Source organism: Pleurodeles waltl, chromosome 2_2 (assembly GCF_031143425.1).
Source record: "Pleurodeles waltl isolate 20211129_DDA chromosome 2_2, aPleWal1.hap1.20221129, whole genome shotgun sequence".
NCBI lineage: Eukaryota > Metazoa > Chordata > Amphibia > Caudata > Salamandridae > Pleurodeles > Pleurodeles waltl.
Genome location: NC_090439.1, coordinates 621,137,486 through 621,160,540, shown reverse-complemented (window position 1 = coordinate 621,160,540; position 23,055 = coordinate 621,137,486). Strand labels below are relative to the sequence as shown.

Genomic DNA, 23,055 nt, shown 5'->3' with positions numbered 1-23,055 from the left:
CAGGCAAGGGGGGGCTTCCTCGGGGAAACCTCCACTTGGGCAAGGGAGAGGGACTCCTGGGGGTCACTTCTCCAGTGAAAGTCCGGTCCTTCAGGTCCTGGGGGCTGCGGGTGCAGGGTCTTTTCCAGGCGTCGGGACTTAGGTTTCAGAGAGTCGCGGTCAGGGGAAGCCTCGGGATTCCCTCTGCAGGCGGCGCTGTGGGGGCTCAGGGGGGACAGGTTTTGGTACTCACAGTCGGAGAGTAGTCCGGGGGTCCTCCCTGAGGTGTTGGTTCTCCACCAGCCGAGTCGGGGTCGCCGGGTGCAGTGTTGCAAGTCTCACGCTTCTTGCGGGGAGATTGCAGGGTTCTTTAAAGCTGCTTCTTTGGATAAAGTTGCAGTCTTTTTGGAGCAGGTCCGCTGTCCTCGGGAGTTTCTTGTCGTCGTCGAAGCAGGGCAGTCCTCAGAGGATTCAGAGGTCGCTGGTCCCTTTGGAAGGCGTCGCTGGAGCAGAGTTCTTTGGAAGGCAGGAGACAGGCCGGTGAGTTTCTGGAGCCAAGGCAGTTGTTGTCTTCTGGTCTTCCTCTGCAGGGGTTTCCAGCTAGGCAGTCCTTCTTCTTGTTGTTGCAGGAATCTAATTTTCTAGGGTTCAGGGTAGCCCTTAAATACTAAATTTATGGGCGTGTTTAGGTCTGGGGGGTTAGTAGCCAATGGCTACTAGCCCTGAGGGTGGGTACACCCTCTTCGTGCCTCCTCCCAAGGGGAGGGGGTCACAATCCTAACCCTATTGGGGGAATCCTCCATCTGCAAGATGGAGGATTTCTAAAAGTTAGAGTCACCTCAGCTCAGGACACCTTAGGGGCTGTCCTGACTGGCCAGTGACTCCTCCTTGTTGCTTTCTTTGTTCCCTCCAGCCTTGCCGCCAAAAGTGGGGGCCGTGGCCGGAGGGGACGGGCAACTCCACTAAGCTGGAGTGCCCTGCTGGGCTGTGACAAAGGGGTGAGCCTTTGAGGCTCACCGCCAGGTGTCACAGCTCCTGCCTGGGGGAGGTGTTAGCATCTCCACCCAGTGCAGGCTTTGTTACTGGCCTCAGAGTGACAAAGGCACTCTCCCCATGGGGCCAGCAACATGTCTCTAGTGTGGCAGGCTGCTGGAACTAGTCAGCCTACACAGACAGTCGGTTAAGTTTCAGGGGGCACCTCTAAGGTGCCCTCTGGGGTGTATTTTGCAATAAAATGTACACTGGCATCAGTGTGCATTTATTGTGCTGAGAAGTTTGATACCAAACTTCCCAGTTTTCAGTGTAGCCATTATGGTGCTGTGGAGTTCGTGTTTGACAGACTCCCAGACCATATACTCTTATGGCTACCCTGCACTTACAATGTCTAAGGTTTTGTTTAGACACTGTAGGGGTACCATGCTCATGCACTGGTACCCTCACCTATGGTATAGTGCACCCTGCCTTAGGGCTGTAAGGCCTGCTAGAGGGGTGTCTTACCTATACTGCATAGGCAGTGAGAGGTTGGCATGGCACCCTGAGGGGAGTGCCATGTCGACTTACTCGTTTTGTCCTTACTAGCACACACAAGCTGGCAAGCAGTGTGTCTGTGCTGAGTGAGAGGTCTCCAGGGTGGCATAAGACATGCTGCAGCCCTTAGAGACCTTCCTTGGCATCAGGGCCCTTGGTACTAGAAGTACCAGTTACAAGGGACTTATCTGGAAGCCAGGGTCTGCCAATTGTGGATACAAAAGTACAGGTTAGGGAAAGAACACTGGTGCTGGGGCCTGGTTAGCAGGCCTCAGCACACTTTCAATTGTAAACATAGCATCAGCAAAGGCAAAAAGTCAGGGGGCAACCATGCCAAGGAGGCATTTCCTTACACAACCCCCCCCCAAACGAAAGAGGATGAGACTAACCTTTCCCAAGAGAGTCTTCATTTTCTAAGTGGAAGAACCTGGAAAGGCCATCTGCATTGGCATGGGCAGTCCCAGGTCTGTGTTCCACTATAAAGTCCATTCCCTGTAGGGAGATGGACCACCTCAACAGTTTAGGATTTTCACCTTTCATTTGCATCAGCCATTTGAGAGGTCTGTGGTCAGTTTGAACTAGGAAGTGAGTCCCAAAGAGGTATGGTCTCAGCTTCTTCAGGGACCAAACCACAGCAAAGGCCTCCCTCTCAATGGCACTCCAACGCTGCTCCCTGGGGAGTAACCTCCTGCTAATGAAAGCAACAGGCTGGTCAAGGCCATCGTCATTTGTTTGGGACAAAACTGCCCCTATCCCATGTTCAGAGGCATCTGTCTGCACAATGAACTGCTTAGAATAATCTGGAGCTTTTAGAACTGGTGCTGAGCACATTGCTTGTTTCAGGGTGTCAAAGGCCTGTTGGCATTCTACAGTCCAGTTCACTTTCTTGGGCATTTTCTTGGAGGTGAGTTCAGTGAGGGCTGTCACAATGGATCCATATCCCTTCACAAACCTCCTGTAATACCCAGTCAAGCCAAGGAATGCCCTGACTTGAGTCTGGGTTTTTGGAGCTACCCAGTCCAGAATAGTCTGGATCTTGGGTTGGAGTGGCTGAACTTGGCCTCCACCTACAAGGTGGCCCAAGTAAACCACAGTTCCCTGCCCTATCTGGCATTTGGATGCCTTGATAGAGAGGCCTGCAGATTGCAGAGCCTTCAAAACCTTCTTCAGGTGGACCAGGTGATCCTGCCAGGTGGAGCTAAAGACAGCAATATCATCAAGATAAGCTGTGCTAAAGGACTCCAAGCCAGCAAGGACTTGATTCACCAACCTTTGGAAGGTGGCAGGGGCATTCTTTAAACCAAAGGGCATAACAGTAAACTGATAATGCCCATCAGGTGTGGAGAATGCTGTTTTCTCTTTTGCTCCAGGTGCCATTTTTATTTGCCAGTACCCTGCTGTCAAGTCAAAGGTACTTAAGAATTTGGCAGCACCTAATTTATCTATGAGCTCATCAGCTCTAGGAATTGGATGAGCATCTGTCTTGGTGACAGAATTGAGCCCTCTGTAATCCACACAAAACCTCATCTCTTTCTTTCCATCTTTGGTGTGAGGTTTGGGGACTAAGACCACTGGGCTAGCCCAGGGGCTGTCAGAGCGCTCAATTACTCCCAATTCCAGCATCTTGTGGACTTCCACCTTGATGCTTTCCTTAACATGGTCAGACTGTCTAAAGATTTTGTTTTTGACAGGCATGCTGTCTCCTGTGTCCACATCATGGGTACACAGGTGTGTCTGACCAGGGGTTAAGGAGAAGAGTTCAGGAAACTGTTGTAGGACTCTCCTACAATCAGCTTGCTGTTGGCCAGAGAGGGTGTCTGAGTAGATCACTCCATCTACTGAGCCATCTTTTGGGTCTGATGACAGAAGATCAGGGAGAGGTTCACTCTCTGCCTCCTGATCCTCATCTGTTACCATCAACAGATTCACATCAGCCCTGTCATGGAAGAGCTTAAGGCGGTTCACATGGATCACCCTCTTGGGGCTCCTGCTTGTGCCCAGGTCCACCAGGTAGGTGACCTGACTCTTCCTTTCTAGCACTGGGTAAGGGCCACTCCATTTGTCCTGGAGTACCCTGGGAGCCACAGGCTCCAGAACCCAGACTTTCTGTCCTGGTTGGAACTCAACCAGTGCAGCCTTTTGGTCATACCAAAACTTCTGGAGCTGTTGGCTGGCCTCAAGGTTTTTGGTTGCCTTTTCCATGTACTCTGCCATTCTAGAGCGAAGGCCAAGTACATAGTCCACTATGTCTTGTTTAGGCTCATGAAGAGGTCTCTCCCAGCCTTCTTTAACAAGAGCAAGTGGTCCCCTTACAGGGTGACCAAACAGAAGTTCAAAGGGTGAGAATCCTACTCCCTTCTGTGGCACCTCTCTGTAAGCGAAAAGCAGACATGGCAAGAGGACATCCCATCTCCTTTTGAGTTTTTCTGGGAGCCCCATGATCATGCCTTTTAATGTCTTGTTGAATCTCTCAACTAAGCCATTAGTTTGTGGATGGTATGGTGTAGTGAATTTGTAAGTCACTCCACACTCATGCCACATGTGTTTTAGGTATGCTGACATGAAGTTGGTACCTCTGTCAGACACCACCTCCTTAGGGAAACCCACTCTGGTAAAGATACCAATGAGGGCCTTGGCTACTGCAGGGGCAGTAGTCGACCTAAGGGGAATAGCTTCAGGATACCTAGTAGCATGATCCACTACTACTAGGATGTACATATTTCCTGAGGCTGTGGGAGGTTCTAGTGGACCAACTATGTCCACACCCACTCTTTCAAAGGGGACCCCCACCACTGGAAGTGGAATGAGGGGGGCCTTTGGGTGCCCACCTGTCTTACCACTGGATTGACAGGTGGGGCAGGAGAGGCAAAACTCCTTCACCTTCTGGGACATATTGGGCCAGTAGAAGTGGTTGACTAACCTCTCCCACGTCTTGGTTTGTCCCAAATGCCCAGCAAGGGGAATATCATGGGCCAAGGTCAGAATAAACTCTCTGAACGACTGAGGCACTACCACTCTCCTAGTGGCACCAGGTTTGGGGTCTCTGGCCTCAGTGTACAGGAGTCCATCTTCCCAATAGACCCTATGTGTTCCATTTTTCTTGCCCTTGGACTCTTCAGCAGCTTGCTGCCTAAGGCCTTCAAGAGAGGGACAGGTTTCTTGTCCCTTACACAGCTCCTCCCTTGAGGGTCCCCCTGGGCCTAAGAGCTCAACCTGATAAGGTTCAAGCTCCAAAGGCTCAGTTCCCTCAGAGGGCAGAACTTCTTCCTGAGAAGAGAGGTTCTCTTTTTCTGACTGTGTTGCAGTTGGTTTCCCAACTGACTTTCCTTTTCTCTTGGTAGGCTGGGCCATTTTTCCAGACTCCAGCTCTACTTTTTCACCCTGTGCCTTGCATTGTGCTCTTGTTTTTACACACACCAGTTCAGGGATACCCAGCATGGCTGCATGGGTTTTTAGCTCTACCTCAACCCATGCTGAGGACTCCAGGTCATTTCCAAGCAGACAGTCTACTGGGATGTTTGAGGAGACCACCACCTGTTTCAGGCCATTGACCCCTCCCCATTCTAAAGTTACCATTGCCATGGGATGTGCTTTAGTTTGATTGTCAGCATTGGTGACTGTATAAGTTTTTCCAGTCAGGTATTGGCCAGGGGAAACCAGTTTCTCTGTCACCATGGTGACACTGGCACCTGTATCCCTCAGGCCCTCTACACTTGTCCCATTAATAAAGAGCTGCTGCCTGTATTTTTGCATGTTAGGAGGCCAGGCAGCTAGTGTGGCTAAATCCACCCCACCCTCAGAGACTAGAGTAGCTTCAGTGTGGACCCTGATTTGCTCTGGGCACACTGTTGATCCCACTTGGAGACTAGCCATTCCAGTGTTACCTGGATTGGAGTTTGGAGTGGAACTTTTCTTGGGACAGGCCTTGTCTCCAGTTTGGTGTCCAGACTGACTACAGTTTCGACACCAGGCCTTTTTGGGATCAAAGTTTTTACCCTTGTACCCAGGATTGTTTTGTGAAGAGGCTCTGGGCCCACCCTCCTGTGCAGGTTTTTGGGGGCCTTTAGAAGACTCTTGACTATTTTTATTTTTGGCTGTCTCACCACCTTTCCCCTGGGGAGGTTTTGTGACCCCTTTCTTTTGGTCACCCCCTGTGGAAGTTTTGGACACCCTAGTCTTGACCCAATGGTCCGCCTTCTTTCCCAATTCTTGGGGAGAAATTGGTCCTAGGTCTACCAGATGCTGATGCAGTTTATCATTGAAACAATTACTTAACAGGTGTTCTTTCACAAATAAATTGTACAGCCCATCATAATTACTTACACCACTGCCTTGAATCCAACCATCTAGTGTTTTTACTGAGTAGTCTACAAAGTCAACCCAGGTCTGGCTCGAGGATTTTTGAGCCCCCCTGAATCTAATCCTATACTCCTCAGTGGAGAATCCAAAGCCCTCAATCAGGGTACCCTTCATGAGGTCATAAGATTCTGCATCTTGTCCAGAGAGTGTGAGGAGTCTATCCCTACACTTTCCTGTGAACATTTCCCAAAGGAGAGCACCCCAGTGAGATCTGTTCACTTTTCTGGTTACACAAGCCCTCTCAAAAGCTGTGAACCATTTGGTGATGTCATCACCATCTTCATATTTAGTTACAATCCCTTTAGGGATTTTCAACATGTCAGGAGAATCTCTGACCCCATTTATGTTGCTGCCAACATTGATGGGTCCTAGGCCCATCTCTTGTCTTTCCCTCTCTATGGCTAGGATCTGTCTTTCCAAAGCCAATCTTTTGGCCATCCTGGCTAACTGGATGTCCTCTTCACTGGAGTTATCCTCAGTGATTTCAGAGGTGTTGGTCTCTCCTGTGAGGGAACCAGCATCTCTGACTATTATTTTTGGAGTCAGGGTTTGAGAGACCCTGTTCTCCCTAGATAGGACTGGTAGGGGGGAATTTTCCTCCAAGTCACTATCCTCTTCCTCTGAGTTGCCACCCTCAGAGGGGTTGGCCTTTTCAAACTCTGCCAAAAGCTCCTGGAGCTGTATTTTGGTAGGTTTGGGGCCCATTGTTATTTTCTTTATTTTACAGAGTGACCTTAGCTCCCTCATCTTAAGATGGAGGTAAGGTGTGGTGTCGAGTTCCACCACAGTCACATCTGTGCTAGACATTTTGCTTCTAAAAGTTGGAATACTTTTTAAGAATCTACAACTAGTTCTAGGTTCTAATTCAAACTTTTACAAACTTTTAAACTCTAAAAGAAATGCTAAACAGGATCTAACACAAGGCCCTAGCAGGTCTTTTAAGAATTTAGAAAACTTTTCAAATTGCAAAAATCAATTTCTAATGACAATTTTGGAATTTGTCGTGTGATCAGGTATTGGCTGAGTAGTCCAGCAAATGCAAAGTCTTGTACCCCACCGCTGATCCACCAATGTAGGAAGTTGGCTCTGTATGTGCTATTTCAAAGTAAGGAATAGCATGCACAGAGTCCAAGGGTTCCCCTTAGAGGTAAAATAGTGGTAAAAATAGATAATACTAATGCTCTATTTTGTGGTAGTGTGGTCGAGCAGTAGGCTTATCCAAGGAGTAGTGTTAAGCATTTGTTGTACATACACATAGACAATAAATGAGGTACACACACTCAGAGACAAATCCAGCCAATAGGTTTTGTTATAGAAAAATATCTTTTCTTAGTTTATTTTAAGAACCACAGGTTCAAATTTAACATGTAATATCTTGTTGGAAAGGTATTGCAGGTAAGTACATTAGGAACTTTGAATCATTTCAATTGCATGTATACTTTTCAAGTTATTCACAAATAGCTATTTTAAAAGTGGACACTTAGTGCAATTTTCACAGTTCCTGGGGGAGGTAAGTTTTTGTTAGTTTTACCAGGTAAGTAAGACACTTACAGGGTTCAGTTCTTGGTCCAAGGTAGCCCACCGTTGGGGGTTCAGAGCAACCCCAAAGTTACCACACCAGCAGCTCAGGGCCGGTCAGGTGCAGAGTTCAAAGTGGTGCCCAAAACGCATAGGCTAGAATGGAGAGAAGGGGGTGCCCCGGTTCCGGTCTGCTTGCAGGTAAGTACCCGCGTCTTCGGAGGGCAGACCAGGGGGGTTTTGTAGGGCACCGGGGGGGACACAAGCCCACACAGAAATTTCACCCTCAGCAGCGCGGGGGCGGCCGGGTGCAGTGTAGAAACAAGCGTCGGGTTTGCAATGTTAGTCTATGAGAGATCAACGGATCTCTTCAGCGCTGCAGGCAGGCAAGGGGGGCTTCCTCGGGGAAACCTCCACTTGGGAAGGGAGAGGGACTCCTGGGGGTCACTTCTCCAGTGAAAGTCCGGTCCTTCAGGTCCTGGGGGCTGCGGGTGCAGGGTCTTTTCCAGGCGTCGGGACTTAGGTTTCAGAGAGTCGCGGTCAGGGGAAGCCTCGGGATTCCCTCTGCAGGCGGCGCTGTGGGGGCTCAGGGGGGACAGGTTTTGGTACTCACAGTCGGAGAGTAGTCCGGGGGTCCTCCCTGAGGTGTTGGTTCTCCACCAGCCGAGTCGGGGTCGCCGGGTGCAGTGTTGCAAGTCTCACGCTTCTTGCGGGGAGATTGCAGGGTTCTTTAAAGCTGCTTCTTTGGATAAAGTTGCAGTCTTTTTGGAGCAGGTCCGCTGTCCTCGGGAGTTTCTTGTCGTCGTCGAAGCAGGGCAGTCCTCAGAGGATTCAGAGGTCGCTGGTCCCTTTGGAAGGCGTCGCTGGAGCAGAGTTCTTTGGAAGGCAGGAGACAGGCCGGTGAGTTTCTGGAGCCAAGGCAGTTGTTGTCTTCTGGTCTTCCTCTGCAGGGGTTTTCAGCTAGGCAGTCCTTCTTCTTGTTGTTGCAGGAATCTAATTTTCTAGGGTTCAGGGTAGCCCTTAAATACTAAATTTAAGGGCGTGTTTAGGTCTGGGGGGTTAGTAGCCAATGGCTACTAGCCCTGAGGGTGGGTACACCCTCTTCGTGCCTCCTCCCAAGGGGAGGGGGTCACAATCCTAACCCTATTGGGGGAATCCTCCATCTGCAAGATGGAGGATTTCTAAAAGTTAGAGTCACCTCAGCTCAGGACACCTTAGGGGCTGTCCTGACTGGCCAGTGACTCCTCCTTGTTGCTTTCTTTGTTCCCTCCAGCCTTGCCGCCAAAAGTGGGGGCCGTGGCCGGAGGGGGCGGGCAACTCCACTAAGCTGGAGTGCCCTGCTGGGCTGTGACAAAGGGGTGAGCCTTTGAGGCTCACCGCCAGGTGTCACAGCTCCTGCCTGGGGGAGGTGTTAGCATCTCCACCCAGTGCAGGCTTTGTTACTGGCCTCAGAGTGACAAAGGCACTCTCCCCATGGGGCCAGCAACATGTCTCTAGTGTGGCAGGCTGCTGGAACTAGTCAGCCTACACAGACAGTCGGTTAAGTTTCAGGGGGCACCTCTAAGGTGCCCTCTGGGGTGTATTTTGCAATAAAATGTACACTGGCATCAGTGTGCATTTATTGTGCTGAGAAGTTTGATACCAAACTTCCCAGTTTTCAGTGTAGCCATTATGGTGCTGTGGAGTTCGTGTTTGACAGACTCCCAGACCATATACTCTTATGGCTACCCTGCACTTACAATGTCTAAGGTTTTGTTTAGACACTGTAGGGGTACCATGCTCATGCACTGGTACCCTCACCTATGGTATAGTGCACCCTGCCTTAGGGCTGTAAGGCCTGCTAGAGGGGTGTCTTACCTATACTGCATAGGCAGTGAGAGGTTGGCATGGCACCCTGAGGGGAGTGCCATGTCGACTTACTTGTTTTGTCCTTACTAGCACACACAAGCTGGCAAGCAGTGTGTCTGTGCTGAGTGAGAGGTCTCCAGGGTGGCATAAGACATGCTGCAGCCCTTAGAGACCTTCCTTGGCATCAGGGCCCTTGGTACTAGAAGTACCAGTTACAAGGGACTTATCTGGAAGCCAGGGTCTGCCAATTGTGGATACAAAAGTACAGGTTAGGGAAAGAACACTGGTGCTGGGGCCTGGTTAGCAGGCCTCAGCACACTTTCAATTGTAAACATAGCATCAGCAAAGGCAAAAAGTCAGGGGGCAACCATGCCAAGGAGGCATTTCCTTACACAACCCCCCCCCAAACGAAAGAGGATGAGACTAACCTTTCCCAAGAGAGTCTTCATTTTCTAAGTGGAAGAACCTGGAAAGGCCATCTGCATTGGCATGGGCAGTCCCAGGTCTGTGTTCCACTATAAAGTCCATTCCCTGTAGGGAGATGGACCACCTCAACAGTTTAGGATTTTCACCTTTCATTTGCATCAGCCATTTGAGAGGTCTGTGGTCAGTTTGAACTAGGAAGTGAGTCCCAAAGAGGTATGGTCTCAGCTTCTTCAGGGACCAAACCACAGCAAAGGCCTCCCTCTCAATGGCACTCCAACGCTGCTCCCTGGGGAGTAACCTCCTGCTAATGAAAGCAACAGGCTGGTCAAGGCCATCGTCATTTGTTTGGGACAAAACTGCCCCTATCCCATGTTCAGAGGCATCTGTCTGCACAATGAACTGCTTAGAATAATCTGGAGCTTTTAGAACTGGTGCTGAGCACATTGCTTGTTTCAGGGTGTCAAAGGCCTGTTGGCATTCTACAGTCCAGTTCACTTTCTTGGGCATTTTCTTGGAGGTGAGTTCAGTGAGGGCTGTCACAATGGATCCATATCCCTTCACAAACCTCCTGTAATACCCAGTCAAGCCAAGGAATGCCCTGACTTGAGTCTGGGTTTTTGGAGCTACCCAGTCCAGAATAGTCTGGATCTTGGGTTGGAGTGGCTGAACTTGGCCTCCACCTACAAGGTGGCCCAAGTAAACCACAGTTCCCTGCCCTATCTGGCATTTGGATGCCTTGATAGAGAGGCCTGCAGATTGCAGAGCCTTCAAAACCTTCTTCAGGTGGACCAGGTGATCCTGCCAGGTGGAGCTAAAGACAGCAATATCATCAAGATAAGCTGTGCTAAAGGACTCCAAGCCAGCAAGGACTTGATTCACCAACCTTTGGAAGGTGGCAGGGGCATTCTTTAAACCAAAGGGCATAACAGTAAACTGATAATGCCCATCAGGTGTGGAGAATGCTGTTTTCTCTTTTGCTCCAGGTGCCATTTTTATTTGCCAGTACCCTGCTGTCAAGTCAAAGGTACTTAAGAATTTGGCAGCACCTAATTTATCTATGAGCTCATCAGCTCTAGGAATTGGATGAGCATCTGTCTTGGTGACAGAATTGAGCCCTCTGTAATCCACACAAAACCTCATCTCTTTCTTTCCATCTTTGGTGTGAGGTTTGGGGACTAAGACCACTGGGCTAGCCCAGGGGCTGTCAGAGCGCTCAATTACTCCCAATTCCAGCATCTTGTGGACTTCCACCTTGATGCTTTCCTTAACATGGTCAGACTGTCTAAAGATTTTGTTTTTGACAGGCATGCTGTCTCCTGTGTCCACATCATGGGTACACAGGTGTGTCTGACCAGGGGTTAAGGAGAAGAGTTCAGGAAACTGTTGTAGGACTCTCCTACAATCAGCTTGCTGTTGGCCAGAGAGGGTGTCTGAGTAGATCACTCCATCTACTGAGCCATCTTTTGGGTCTGATGACAGAAGATCAGGGAGAGGTTCACTCTCTGCCTCCTGATCCTCATCTGTTACCATCAACAGATTCACATCAGCCCTGTCATGGAAGAGCTTAAGGCGGTTCACATGGATCACCCTCTTGGGGCTCCTGCTTGTGCCCAGGTCCACCAGGTAGGTGACCTGACTCTTCCTTTCTAGCACTAGGTAAGGGCCACTCCATTTGTCCTGGAGTACCCTGGGAGCCACAGGCTCCAGAACCCAGACTTTCTGTCCTGGTTGGAACTCAACCAGTGCAGCCTTTTGGTCATACCAAAACTTCTGGAGCTGTTGGCTGGCCTCAAGGTTTTTGGTTGCCTTTTCCATGTACTCTGCCATTCTAGAGCGAAGGCCAAGTACATAGTCCACTATGTCTTGTTTAGGCTCATGAAGAGGTCTCTCCCAGCCTTCTTTAACAAGAGCAAGTGGTCCCCTTACAGGGTGACCAAACAGAAGTTCAAAGGGTGAGAATCCTACTCCCTTCTGTGGCACCTCTCTGTAAGCGAAAAGCAGACATGGCAACAGGACATCCCATCTCCTTTTGAGTTTTTCTGGGAGCCCCATGATCATGCCTTTTAATGTCTTGTTGAATCTCTCAACTAAGCCATTAGTTTGTGGATGGTATGGTGTAGTGAATTTGTAAGTCACTCCACACTCATGCCACATGTGTTTTAGGTATGCTGACATGAAGTTGGTACCTCTGTCAGACACCACCTCCTTAGGGAAACCCACTCTGGTAAAGATACCAATGAGGGCCTTGGCTACTGCAGGGGCAGTAGTCGACCTAAGGGGAATAGCTTCAGGATACCTAGTAGCATGATCCACTACTACTAGGATGTACATATTTCCTGAGGCTGTGGGAGGTTCTAGTGGACCAACTATGTCCACACCCACTCTTTCAAAGGGGACCCCCACCACTGGAAGTGGAATGAGGGGGGCCTTTGGGTGCCCACCTGTCTTACCACTGGATTGACAGGTGGGGCAGGAGAGGCAAAACTCCTTCACCTTCTGGGACATATTGGGCCAGTAGAAGTGGTTGACTAACCTCTCCCACGTCTTGGTTTGTCCCAAATGCCCAGCAAGGGGAATATCATGGGCCAAGGTCAGAATAAACTCTCTGAACGACTGAGGCACTACCACTCTCCTAGTGGCACCAGGTTTGGGGTCTCTGGCCTCAGTGTACAGGAGTCCATCTTCCCAATAGACCCTATGTGTTCCATTTTTCTTGCCCTTGGACTCTTCAGCAGCTTGCTGCCTAAGGCCTTCAAGAGAGGGACAGGTTTCTTGTCCCTTACACAGCTCCTCCCTTGAGGGTCCCCCTGGGCCTAAGAGCTCAACCTGATAAGGTTCAAGCTCCAAAGGCTCAGTTCCCTCAGAGGGCAGAACTTCTTCCTGAGAAGAGAGGTTCTCTTTTTCTGACTGTGTTGCAGTTGGTTTCCCAACTGACTTTCCTTTTCTCTTGGTAGGCTGGGCCATTTTTCCAGACTCCAGCTCTACTTTTTCACCCTGTGCCTTGCATTGTGCTCTTGTTTTTACACACACCAGTTCAGGGATACCCAGCATGGCTGCATGGGTTTTTAGCTCTACCTCAACCCATGCTGAGGACTCCAGGTCATTTCCAAGCAGACAGTCTACTGGGATGTTTGAGGAGACCACCACCTGTTTCAGGCCATTGACCCCTCCCCATTCTAAAGTTACCATTGCCATGGGATGTGCTTTAGTTTGATTGTCAGCATTGGTGACTGTATAAGTTTTTCCAGTCAGGTATTGGCCAGGGGAAACCAGTTTCTCTGTCACCATGGTGACACTGGCACCTGTATCCCTCAGGCCCTCTACACTTGTCCCATTAATAAAGAGCTGCTGCCTGTATTTTTGCATGTTAGGAGGCCAGGCAGCTAGTGTGGCTAAATCCACCCCACCCTCAGAGACTAGAGTAGCTTCAGTGTGGACCCTGATTTGCTCTGGGCACACTGTTGATCCCACTTGGAGACTAGCCATTCCAGTGTTACCTGGATTGGAGTTTGGAGTGGAACTTTTCTTGGGACAGGCCTTGTCTCCAGTTTGGTGTCCAGACTGACTACAGTTTCGACACCAGGCCTTTTTGGGATCAAAGTTTTTACCCTTGTACCCAGGATTGTTTTGTGAAGAGGCTCTGGGCCCACCCTCCTGTGCAGGTTTTTGGGGGCCTTTAGAAGACTCTTGACTATTTTTATTTTTGGCTGTCTCACCACCTTTCCCCTGGGGAGGTTTTGTGACCCCTTTCTTTTGGTCACCCCCTGTGGAAGTTTTGGACACCCTAGTCTTGACCCAATGGTCCGCCTTCTTTCCCAATTCTTGGGGAGAAATTGGTCCTAGGTCTACCAGATGCTGATGCAGTTTATCATTGAAACAATTACTTAACAGGTGTTCTTTCACAAATAAATTGTACAGCCATCATAATTACTTACACCACTGCCTTGAATCCAACCATCTAGTGTTTTTACTGAGTAGTCTACAAAGTCAACCCAGGTCTGGCTCGAGGATTTTTGAGCCCCCCTGAATCTAATCCTATACTCCTCAGTGGAGAATCCAAAGCCCTCAATCAGGGTACCCTTCATGAGGTCATAAGATTCTGCATCTTGTCCAGAGAGTGTGAGGAGTCTATCCCTACACTTTCCTGTGAACATTTCCCAAAGGAGAGCACCCCAGTGAGATCTGTTCACTTTTCTGGTTACACAAGCCCTCTCAAAAGCTGTGAACCATTTGGTGATGTCATCACCATCTTCATATTTAGTTACAATCCCTTTAGGGATTTTCAACATGTCAGGAGAATCTCTGACCCTATTTATGTTGCTGCCAACATTGATGGGTCCTAGGCCCATCTCTTGTCTTTCCCTCTCTATGGCTAGGATCTGTCTTTCCAAAGCCAATCTTTTGGCCATCCTGGCTAACTGGATGTCCTCTTCACTGGAGTTATCCTCAGTGATTTCAGAGGTGTTGGTCTCTCCTGTGAGGGAACCAGCATCTCTGACTATTATTTTTGGAGTCAGGGTTTGAGAGACCCTGTTCTCCCTAGATAGGACTGGTAGGGGGGAATTTTCCTCCAAGTCACTATCCTCTTCCTCTGAGTTGCCACCCTCAGAGGGGTTGGCCTTTTCAAACTCTGCCAAAAGCTCCTGGAGCTGTATTTTGGTAGGTTTGGGGCCCATTGTTATTTTCTTTATTTTACAGAGTGACCTTAGCTCCCTCATCTTAAGATGGAGGTAAGGTGTGGTGTCGAGTTCCACCACAGTCACATCTGTGCTAGACATTTTGCTTCTAAAAGTTGGAATACTTTTTAAGAATCTACAACTAGTTCTAGGTTCTAATTCAAACTTTTACAAACTTTTAAACTCTAAAAGAAATGCTAAACAGGATCTAACACAAGGCCCTAGCAGGTCTTTTAAGAATTTAGAAAACTTTTCAAATTGCAAAAATCAATTTCTAATGACAATTTTGGAATTTGTCGTGTGATCAGGTATTGGCTGAGTAGTCCAGCAAATGCAAAGTCTTGTACCCCACCGCTGATCCACCAATGTAGGAAGTTGGCTCTGTATGTGCTATTTCAAAGTAAGGAATAGCATGCACAGAGTCCAAGGGTTCCCCTTAGAGGTAAAATAGTGGTAAAAATAGATAATACTAATGCTCTATTTTGTGGTAGTGTGGTCGAGCAGTAGGCTTATCCAAGGAGTAGTGTTAAGCATTTGTTGTACATACACATAGACAATAAATGAGGTACACACACTCAGAGACAAATCCAGCCAATAGGTTTTGTTATAGAAAAATATCTTTTCTTAGTTTATTTTAAGAACCACAGGTTCAAATTTAACATGTAATATCTTGTTGGAAAGGTATTGCAGGTAAGTACATTAGGAACTTTGAATCATTTCAATTGCATGTATACTTTTCAAGTTATTCACAAATAGCTATTTTAAAAGTGGACACTTAGTGCAATTTTCACAGTTCCTGGGGGAGGTAAGTTTTTGTTAGTTTTACCAGGTAAGTAAGACACTTACAGGGTTCAGTTCTTGGTCCAAGGTAGCCCACCGTTGGGGGTTCAGAGCAACCCCAAAGTTACCACACCAGCAGCTCAGGGCCGGTCAGGTGCAGAGTTCAAAGTGGTGCCCAAAACGCATAGGCTAGAATGGAGAGAAGGGGGTGCCCCGGTTCCGGTCTGCTTGCAGGTAAGTACCCGCGTCTTCGGAGGGCAGACCAGGGGGGTTTTGTAGGGCACCGGGGGGGACACAAGCCCACACAGAAATTTCACCCTCAGCAGCGCGGGGGCGGCCGGGTGCAGTGTAGAAACAAGCGTCGGGTTTGCAATGTTAGTCTATGAGAGATCAACGGATCTCTTCAGCGCTGCAGGCAGGCAAGGGGGGGCTTCCTCGGGGAAACCTCCACTTGGGCAAGGGAGAGGGACTCCTGGGGGTCACTTCTCCAGTGAAAGTCCGGTCCTTCAGGTCCTGGGGGCTGCGGGTGCAGGGTCTTTTCCAGGCGTCGGGACTTAGGTTTCAGAGAGTCGCGGTCAGGGGAAGCCTCGGGATTCCCTCTGCAGGCGGCGCTGTGGGGGCTCAGGGGGGACAGGTTTTGGTACTCACAGTCGGAGAGTAGTCCGGGGGTCCTCCCTGAGGTGTTGGTTCTCCACCAGCCGAGTCGGGGTCGCCGGGTGCAGTGTTGCAAGTCTCACGCTTCTTGCGGGGAGATTGCAGGGTTCTTTAAAGCTGCTTCTTTGGATAAAGTTGCAGTCTTTTTGGAGCAGGTCCGCTGTCCTCGGGAGTTTCTTGTCGTCGTCGAAGCAGGGCAGTCCTCAGAGGATTCAGAGGTCGCTGGTCCCTTTGGAAGGCGTCGCTGGAGCAGAGTTCTTTGGAAGGCAGGAGACAGGCCGGTGAGTTTCTGGAGCCAAGGCAGTTGTTGTCTTCTGGTCTTCCTCTGCAGGGGTTTTCAGCTAGGCAGTCCTTCTTCTTGTTGTTGCAGGAATCTAATTTTCTAGGGTTCAGGGTAGCCCTTAAATACTAAATTTAAGGGCGTGTTTAGGTCTGGGGGGTTAGTAGCCAATGGCTACTAGCCCTGAGGGTGGGTACACCCTCTTCGTGCCTCCTCCCAAGGGGAGGGGGTCACAATCCTAACCCTATTGGGGGAATCCTCCATCTGCAAGATGGAGGATTTCTAAAAGTTAGAGTCACCTCAGCTCAGGACACCTTAGGGGCTGTCCTGACTGGCCAGTGACTCCTCCTTGTTGCTTTCTTTGTTCCCTCCAGCCTTGCCGCCAAAAGTGGGGGCCGTGGCCGGAGGGGGCGGGCAACTCCACTAAGCTGGAGTGCCCTGCTGGGCTGTGACAAAGGGGTGAGCCTTTGAGGCTCACCGCCAGGTGTCACAGCTCCTGCCTGGGGGAGGTGTTAGCATCTCCACCCAGTGCAGGCTTTGTTACTGGCCTCAGAGTGACAAAGGCACTCTCCCCATGGGGCCAGCAACATGTCTCTAGTGTGGCAGGCTGCTGGAACTAGTCAGCCTACACAGACAGTCGGTTAAGTTTCAGGGGGCACCTCTAAGGTGCCCTCTGGGGTGTATTTTGCAATAAAATGTACACTGGCATCAGTGTGCATTTATTGTGCTGAGAAGTTTGATACCAAACTTCCCAGTTTTCAGTGTAGCCATTATGGTGCTGTGGAGTTCGTGTTTGACAGACTCCCAGACCATATACTCTTATGGCTACCCTGCACTTACAATGTCTAAGGTTTTGTTTAGACACTGTAGGGGTACCATGCTCATGCACTGGTACCCTCACCTATGGTATAGTGCACCCTGCCTTAGGGCTGTAAGGCCTGCTAGAGGGGTGTCTTACCTATACTGCATAGGCAGTGAGAGGTTGGCATGGCACCCTGAGGGGAGTGCCATGTCGACTTACTTGTTTTGTCCTTACTAGCACACACAAGCTGGCAAGCAGTGTGTCTGTGCTGAGTGAGAGGTCTCCAGGGTGGCATAAGACATGCTGCAGCCCTTAGAGACCTTCCTTGGCATCAGGGCCCTTGGTACTAGAAGTACCAGTTACAAGGGACTTATCTGGATGCCAGGGTCTGCCAATTGTGGATACAAAAGTACAGGTTAGGGAAAGAACACTGGTGCTGGGGCCTGGTTAGCAGGCCTCAGCACACTTTCAATTGTAAACATAGCATCAGCAAAGGCAAAAAGTCAGGGGGCAACCATGCCAAGGAGGCATTTCCTTACAGCATATCAACCACCTGCTGATCCGTCATCCTGCGGCTAGCCGTGATCTTTCCTACGAAAATTAAATGGACAAATGCACCACCAACAACCAGCACTGTGTAAGATAAGTAATAAAGTGTAGCTTTATCAGTAAGAGTTATAAACTCAAAAACTATACAGCTCACTTGCCAGTAAAAGTTTGACTCACCAGCAACTACTCTGCACAGACACAGCAATCATCAATGATATCCCATTAAAAAGAAAGAAAGAAAAGCAAATTAGAAATAAGACAACACAAATATAATTGTGCACAAATCTAAGTAAAATTTCACACACATTCCTGCATTTAGTACACCACCTACAAACATGTCATTCATGCATGGCAACAATACTCCTTTGGAGTAAATTGTTTTTACTTACCTAAAACATGCAACTATGCAAACCGCAGGTCAACCACTGCCAAAACCGCAAGGAGCCACAGCAAAAAAAGCAAAAGCTTTGAACTAGAACAAAAAGGAGAATTTTATTTTAATCACAAATGCAAATACTTCGTCAGTTGACAAACACACCACCATCAAGCATTTAGAAATTGGTGCCTAAGTGGATTCTGCCATAGGGGCAGATGGGCCTACTAAAAAATAGGCCTATCTGCCCCAAGGAGGGCAGACAATACCTTTTAGTAGTGTGTCCTCATTGGGAGCGACCCTTGCCCAAGGAACCATCCCCCCCAAAAAACAAAAAAAACACACACACACTATCCCTGGTGCCTTAGTGGCTTCTTCCCCCCCTTGGGGGCAATGGGCCTAAAAACAATAGGCCCATCTGCTCCCTCTGCCCCGAAGGGGGGCAGAAATGACCAACTGTTCAATGCCCCCCTCTGGGGGGCGCCCCCTTACCCAAAGGGACGCCTCACCACATAAATAAACATATTTAAAAAAATCCCTGACGTTCTAGTGGTTTCTGCTCCCCTTGGGGGCAGATCAGCCTAAAAATAATGGCCTTGGTACAGGTGCCCCCAAAGGGGAGGGCCAACAGTTCAATGCACCCCCCCCCCCACATAAATAAACATATTTGAAAAATCCCTGGCGTTCTAGTGGTTTCTGGCCAACAGGTAACATGCCCCCAAAATGGGAGTGACCCTTGCCCAAGGGGCCGCTCCCATACACCAACACACAATATAAATAAAATAAAAAAATCCCTGGGGTCTAGTGGTTTTTGGGGGCAGAACAGCCTACAAATAATAGGCCGATCTGCCCCCAAGGGGGGCAGAAATGGCCACAACAAACATGCCCTCGAAATGGCCGCTCCCCGACACAAAACAATATAAATAAAGAAGAAAAAAAAAATCTCTGGCGTCTAATGGGCATTCCTGCTGCCCGATCGCAATGTGATTGGGCAGCAGGAATGCTCAAAGAGACACCGGGGGAAAGGAAAAGCCTTTCCTTTCCCCCGGTGCCTCTTTGTTCCAAACCCCCCACCAGAGCAGAAACTCACTAGTTTCTCCCTCGTCGCACTGGAAGCAAATGGCTTCCAGTGCGACCAGCAACCTGTAATGATCGCCGATGTCATTACAGGGGGGTGGGGGAGGCGGCGGTGGAAGAGGAAGGTGTAGGAAGTTGGCTCGGATGCACTATTTCAAAGTAAGGAATAGTATGCACAGAGTCCAAGGGTTCCCCTTAGAGGTAAGATAGTGGCAAAAAGAGATAATACTAATGCTCTATTTTGTGGTAGTGTGGTCGAGCAGTAGGCTTATCAAAGGAGTAGTGCTAAGCATTTGTTGTACACACACAGGCAATAAATGAGGAACACACACTCAGAGACAATTCCAGGCCAATAGGTTTTTGTATAGAAAAATATATTTTCTTAGTTTATTTTAAGAACCACAGGTTCAAATTTTACATGTAATACTTCAAATGAAAGGTATTGCAGGTAGGTACTTTAGGAACTTTGAATAATCAAAATAGCATACACAGTTTTCAAATAAATCACATATAGCTATTTTAAAACTAGACCGTGCAATTTTCAACAGTTCATGGGGGAGTAAGAGTTAGTTAGTTTTTGCAGGTAAGTAAACCACCTACGGGGTTCAAGTTTGGGTCCAAGGTAGCCCACCGTTGGGGGTTCAGAGCAACCCCAAAGTTACCACACCAGCAGCTCAGGGCCGGTCAGGTGCAGAGGTCAAAGAGGTGCCCAAAACGCATAGGCTTCAATGGAGAAGGGGGTGCCCCGGTTCCAGTCTGTCAGCAGGTAAGTACCCGCGTCTTCGGAGGGCAGACCAGGGGGGTTTTGTAGGGCACCGGGGGGGACACAAGTTAGCACAGAAAGTACACCCTCAGCAGCACGGGGGCAGCCAGGTGCAGTGTGCAAACACACGTCGGGTTTCCAATGTAAATCAATGGGAGACCAAGGGGTCTCTTCAGTGATGCAGGCAAGGGGGGGTGGGGGGGGGACTCCTCGGGGTAGCCACCACCTGGGCAAAGGAGAGGGCCTCCTGGGGGTCACTCCTGCACTGGAGTTCCGATCTTTCAGGTCCTGGGGGCTGCGGGTGCAGAGTCTTTTCCAGGCGTCGGGATCTGGGAGTCAGGCAGTCGCGGTCAGGGGGACTCTCTGGATTCCCTCTGCAGGCGTCGCTGTGGGTGCTCGGGGGGGGGCAACTCTGGCTACTCACAGTCTCGTAGTCGCCGGGGAGTCCTCCCTGAAGTGTTGTTTCTCCACAAGTCGAGCCGGGGGCGTCGGGTGCAGAGTAGCAAGTCTCACGCTTCCGGCGGGAAACGCAGTTGTCTTGAAGTTGCTTCTTTGGAAACAAAGTTGCAGTCTTGGATGAACAGGGCCGCTGTTCTCGGGAGTTTCTTGGTCCTTCTAGAGCAGGGCAGTCCTCTGAGGATTCAGAGGTCGCTGGTCCCTGGGGAAAGCGTCGCTGGAGCAGTGTCTTTAGAAGGGAGGGAGACAGGCCGGTAGAGCTGGGGCCAAAGCAGTTGGTGTCTCCGTCTTCTCTGCAGGGCTTTTCAGCTTAGCAGTGCTCTTCTTCTTAGGTTGCAGGAATCTGAGTTCCAAGGTTCTGGGGAGCCCCTAAATACTGAATTTAGGGGTGTGTTTAGGTCTGGGGGGGCAGTAGCCAATGGCTACTGTCCTTGAGGGTGGCTACACCCTCATTGTGCCTCCTCCCTGAGGGGAGGGGGGCACATTCCTATCCCTATTGGGGAAATCCTCCATCTGCAAGATGGAGGATTTCTAAAAAGTCAGAGTCACCTCAGCTCAGGGCACCTTAGGGGCTGTCCTGATTGGCCAGTGACTCCTCCTTGTTTTTCTCATTATCTCTCCTGGACTTGCCGCCAAAAGTGGGGGCTGTGTCCAGGGGGCGGGCATCTCCACTAGCTGGAGTGCCCTGGGGCATTGTAACACGAAGCCTGAGCCTTTGAAGCTCACTGCTAGGCGTTACAGTTCCTGCAGGGGGAAGGTGTTAAGCACCTCCACCCAGAGCAGGCTTTTGTTTCTGTCCTCAGAGAGCACAAAGGCCCTCACCACATGGTGTCAGAAACTCGTCTCTCAGCAGCAGGCTGGCACAGACCAGTCAGTCCTGCACTGAACAATTGGGTAAAATACAGGGGGCTCTCTAAGATGCCCTCAGTGTGCATTTTTTAATAAATCCAACACTGGCATCAGTGTGGGTTTATTATTCTGAGAAGTTTGATACCAAACTTCCCAGTATTCAGTGTAGCCATTATGGAGCTGTGGAGTTCGTTTTTGACAGACTCCCAGACCATATACTCTTATGGCTACCCTGCACTTACAATGTCTAAGATTTTGCTTAAACACTGTAGGGGCATAGTGCTCATGCACCTATGCCTTCACCTGTGGTATAGTGCCCCCTGCCTTAGGGCTGTAGGGCCTGCTAGAGGGGTGACTTACCTATGCCACAGGCAGTGTGAGGTTGGCATGGCACCCTGAGGGGAGTGCCATGTCGACTTAGTCATTTTCTCCCCACCAGCACACACAAGCTGGCAAGCAGTGTGTCTGTGCTGAGTGAGGGGTCCCTAGGGTGGCATAAGACATGCTACAGCCCTTAGAGACCTTCCCTGGCATCAGGGCCCTTGGTACCAGGGGCACCAGTTACAAGGGACTTACCTGGGTGCCAGGGTTGTGCCAATTGTGGAAACAATGGTACATTTTAGGTGAAAGAACACTGGTGCTGGGGCCTGGTTAGCAGGGTCCCAGCACACTTCTCAGTCAAGTCAGTATCAGTATCAGGCAAAAAGTGGGGGGTAACTGCAACAGGGAGCCATTTCTTTACAGAAGGGCTTCCTCTTCCATCCCTGCCACTGTGCCAGTGGACGTAACCAGGGGTTAAAAGATTTTATATCTGTTCTGCAAAGATGACTTTATCTCACTATGGGGACTATGGAGGCAGGGCAGCACTTACCTTTGGCACTTCAGGGCCCATACTCATTGTGTACTAGGCCTGCCAGCTCATACAGCTGTCTGCTGTTCTGCATGATGTGGTTTTAATTGCTGTTTCTGAGTAGCAAATGCAGTACATAGATTACCAACTGATTCTGCGCTTAAGGTTAACATGTCTTTCACTATGTGCTCTTGATTTTTTTCTACTTTCTTTTTTTTCTAACACAGGAAAATCTTTTTTAAGAAATCGTCTGTTCAGGGGTCTTGACTCTTGGCCTTCATCCTTTTGTGTAAGTATACACTTTGCTAAATATTATGTTGATTTCTAAGTGTTTTTTAAAGGACAGATGCTGCTTTTCTTCAGTAATTCTCAGTTCATCATCGATGGAATGAAGAAACACTGAGTTGCGCTAGCTGGGATTCAGATTCCTGATCTGCAGCTCACACCAGACTTCATGAGTAGGCACTTAGGGCCATATGTATGAAAGCTTTTTCCCATAGACACAGAATGGGTAAAATCCTTTGGTACATCTGGCCCTTAATGTGCTAAGACATTTCAGCGGCTTAGTAGAGCCAATGTATTCCTTAGCCATGTTGTACTTTAATACAGTCAATGAGCAGAATGACCCACTGAATTTAAAATGTGTTTTTTAACAATTGTAACCTTGCATATGTTTAGTTAGAATCAGAATTTGATGAAGATTTACTTCACTGAACATTTTGGGTCCTGGCTAGGAACAAGATTTTTTTGCACACAATTAATGCCAAACTATGGCTGCATATTCATTTTCTACAAGAATTACTGGTGAAACTGTGAAACATTAAAAAAATTGAGACAAACATGATGTCTGGTTTCCTCCTTCTCAAAGACCATTTCTGAGATGGTGGCATAACATTCAGACTGCATAATTTGGGGCACTGTCTTTAAAAAGCCTCAACTCCAAGTAATAGAGGTCAGTTGTGTATTTATTCTGGAATTGGGAGTGCATTTGAGGGATCATACCAAAAAGTGGCATTGTGCAGTAAGCTATAAGGACCACATCATAAACATTTTGGAGCTGTGTTGTTCATCTAGAAAAATGGATGTGATTAAAAATCTCTACAAGCAGCACAGAGGTATTGTAAATGGGTGCAAAAATACAGGAGCTAACTCTCGATAGAAGACCTTATAAAATTAGTTTCACAACAGTTCCACACCTTGTTTGATATCTGCCCCACAAAGACATTTTCAATAGTGGCAAATATGTGAAATTCTGTTTTAGATACTGCAAAGATAATCTTCCAGGGTGT

At 48.9% G+C, this 23,055-nt stretch overlaps 1 protein-coding gene across 4 annotated transcripts in view; it reads left to right on the top strand.

Moving 5' to 3' along the window:
- RB1CC1 (RB1 inducible coiled-coil 1) overlaps nucleotides 1-23,055 on the top strand; it is a 486,536-nt gene that overhangs the window by 166,964 nt on the left and 296,517 nt on the right. For all 4 annotated transcript variants that reach the window (XM_069220165.1, XM_069220164.1, XM_069220163.1 and 1 more), the window contains exon 11: nucleotides 21,994-22,055. In XM_069220165.1, coding sequence (XP_069076266.1) covers nucleotides 21,994-22,055 — 62 coding nt within the window. The remainder of the gene's footprint in view (nucleotides 1-21,993; nucleotides 22,056-23,055) is intronic.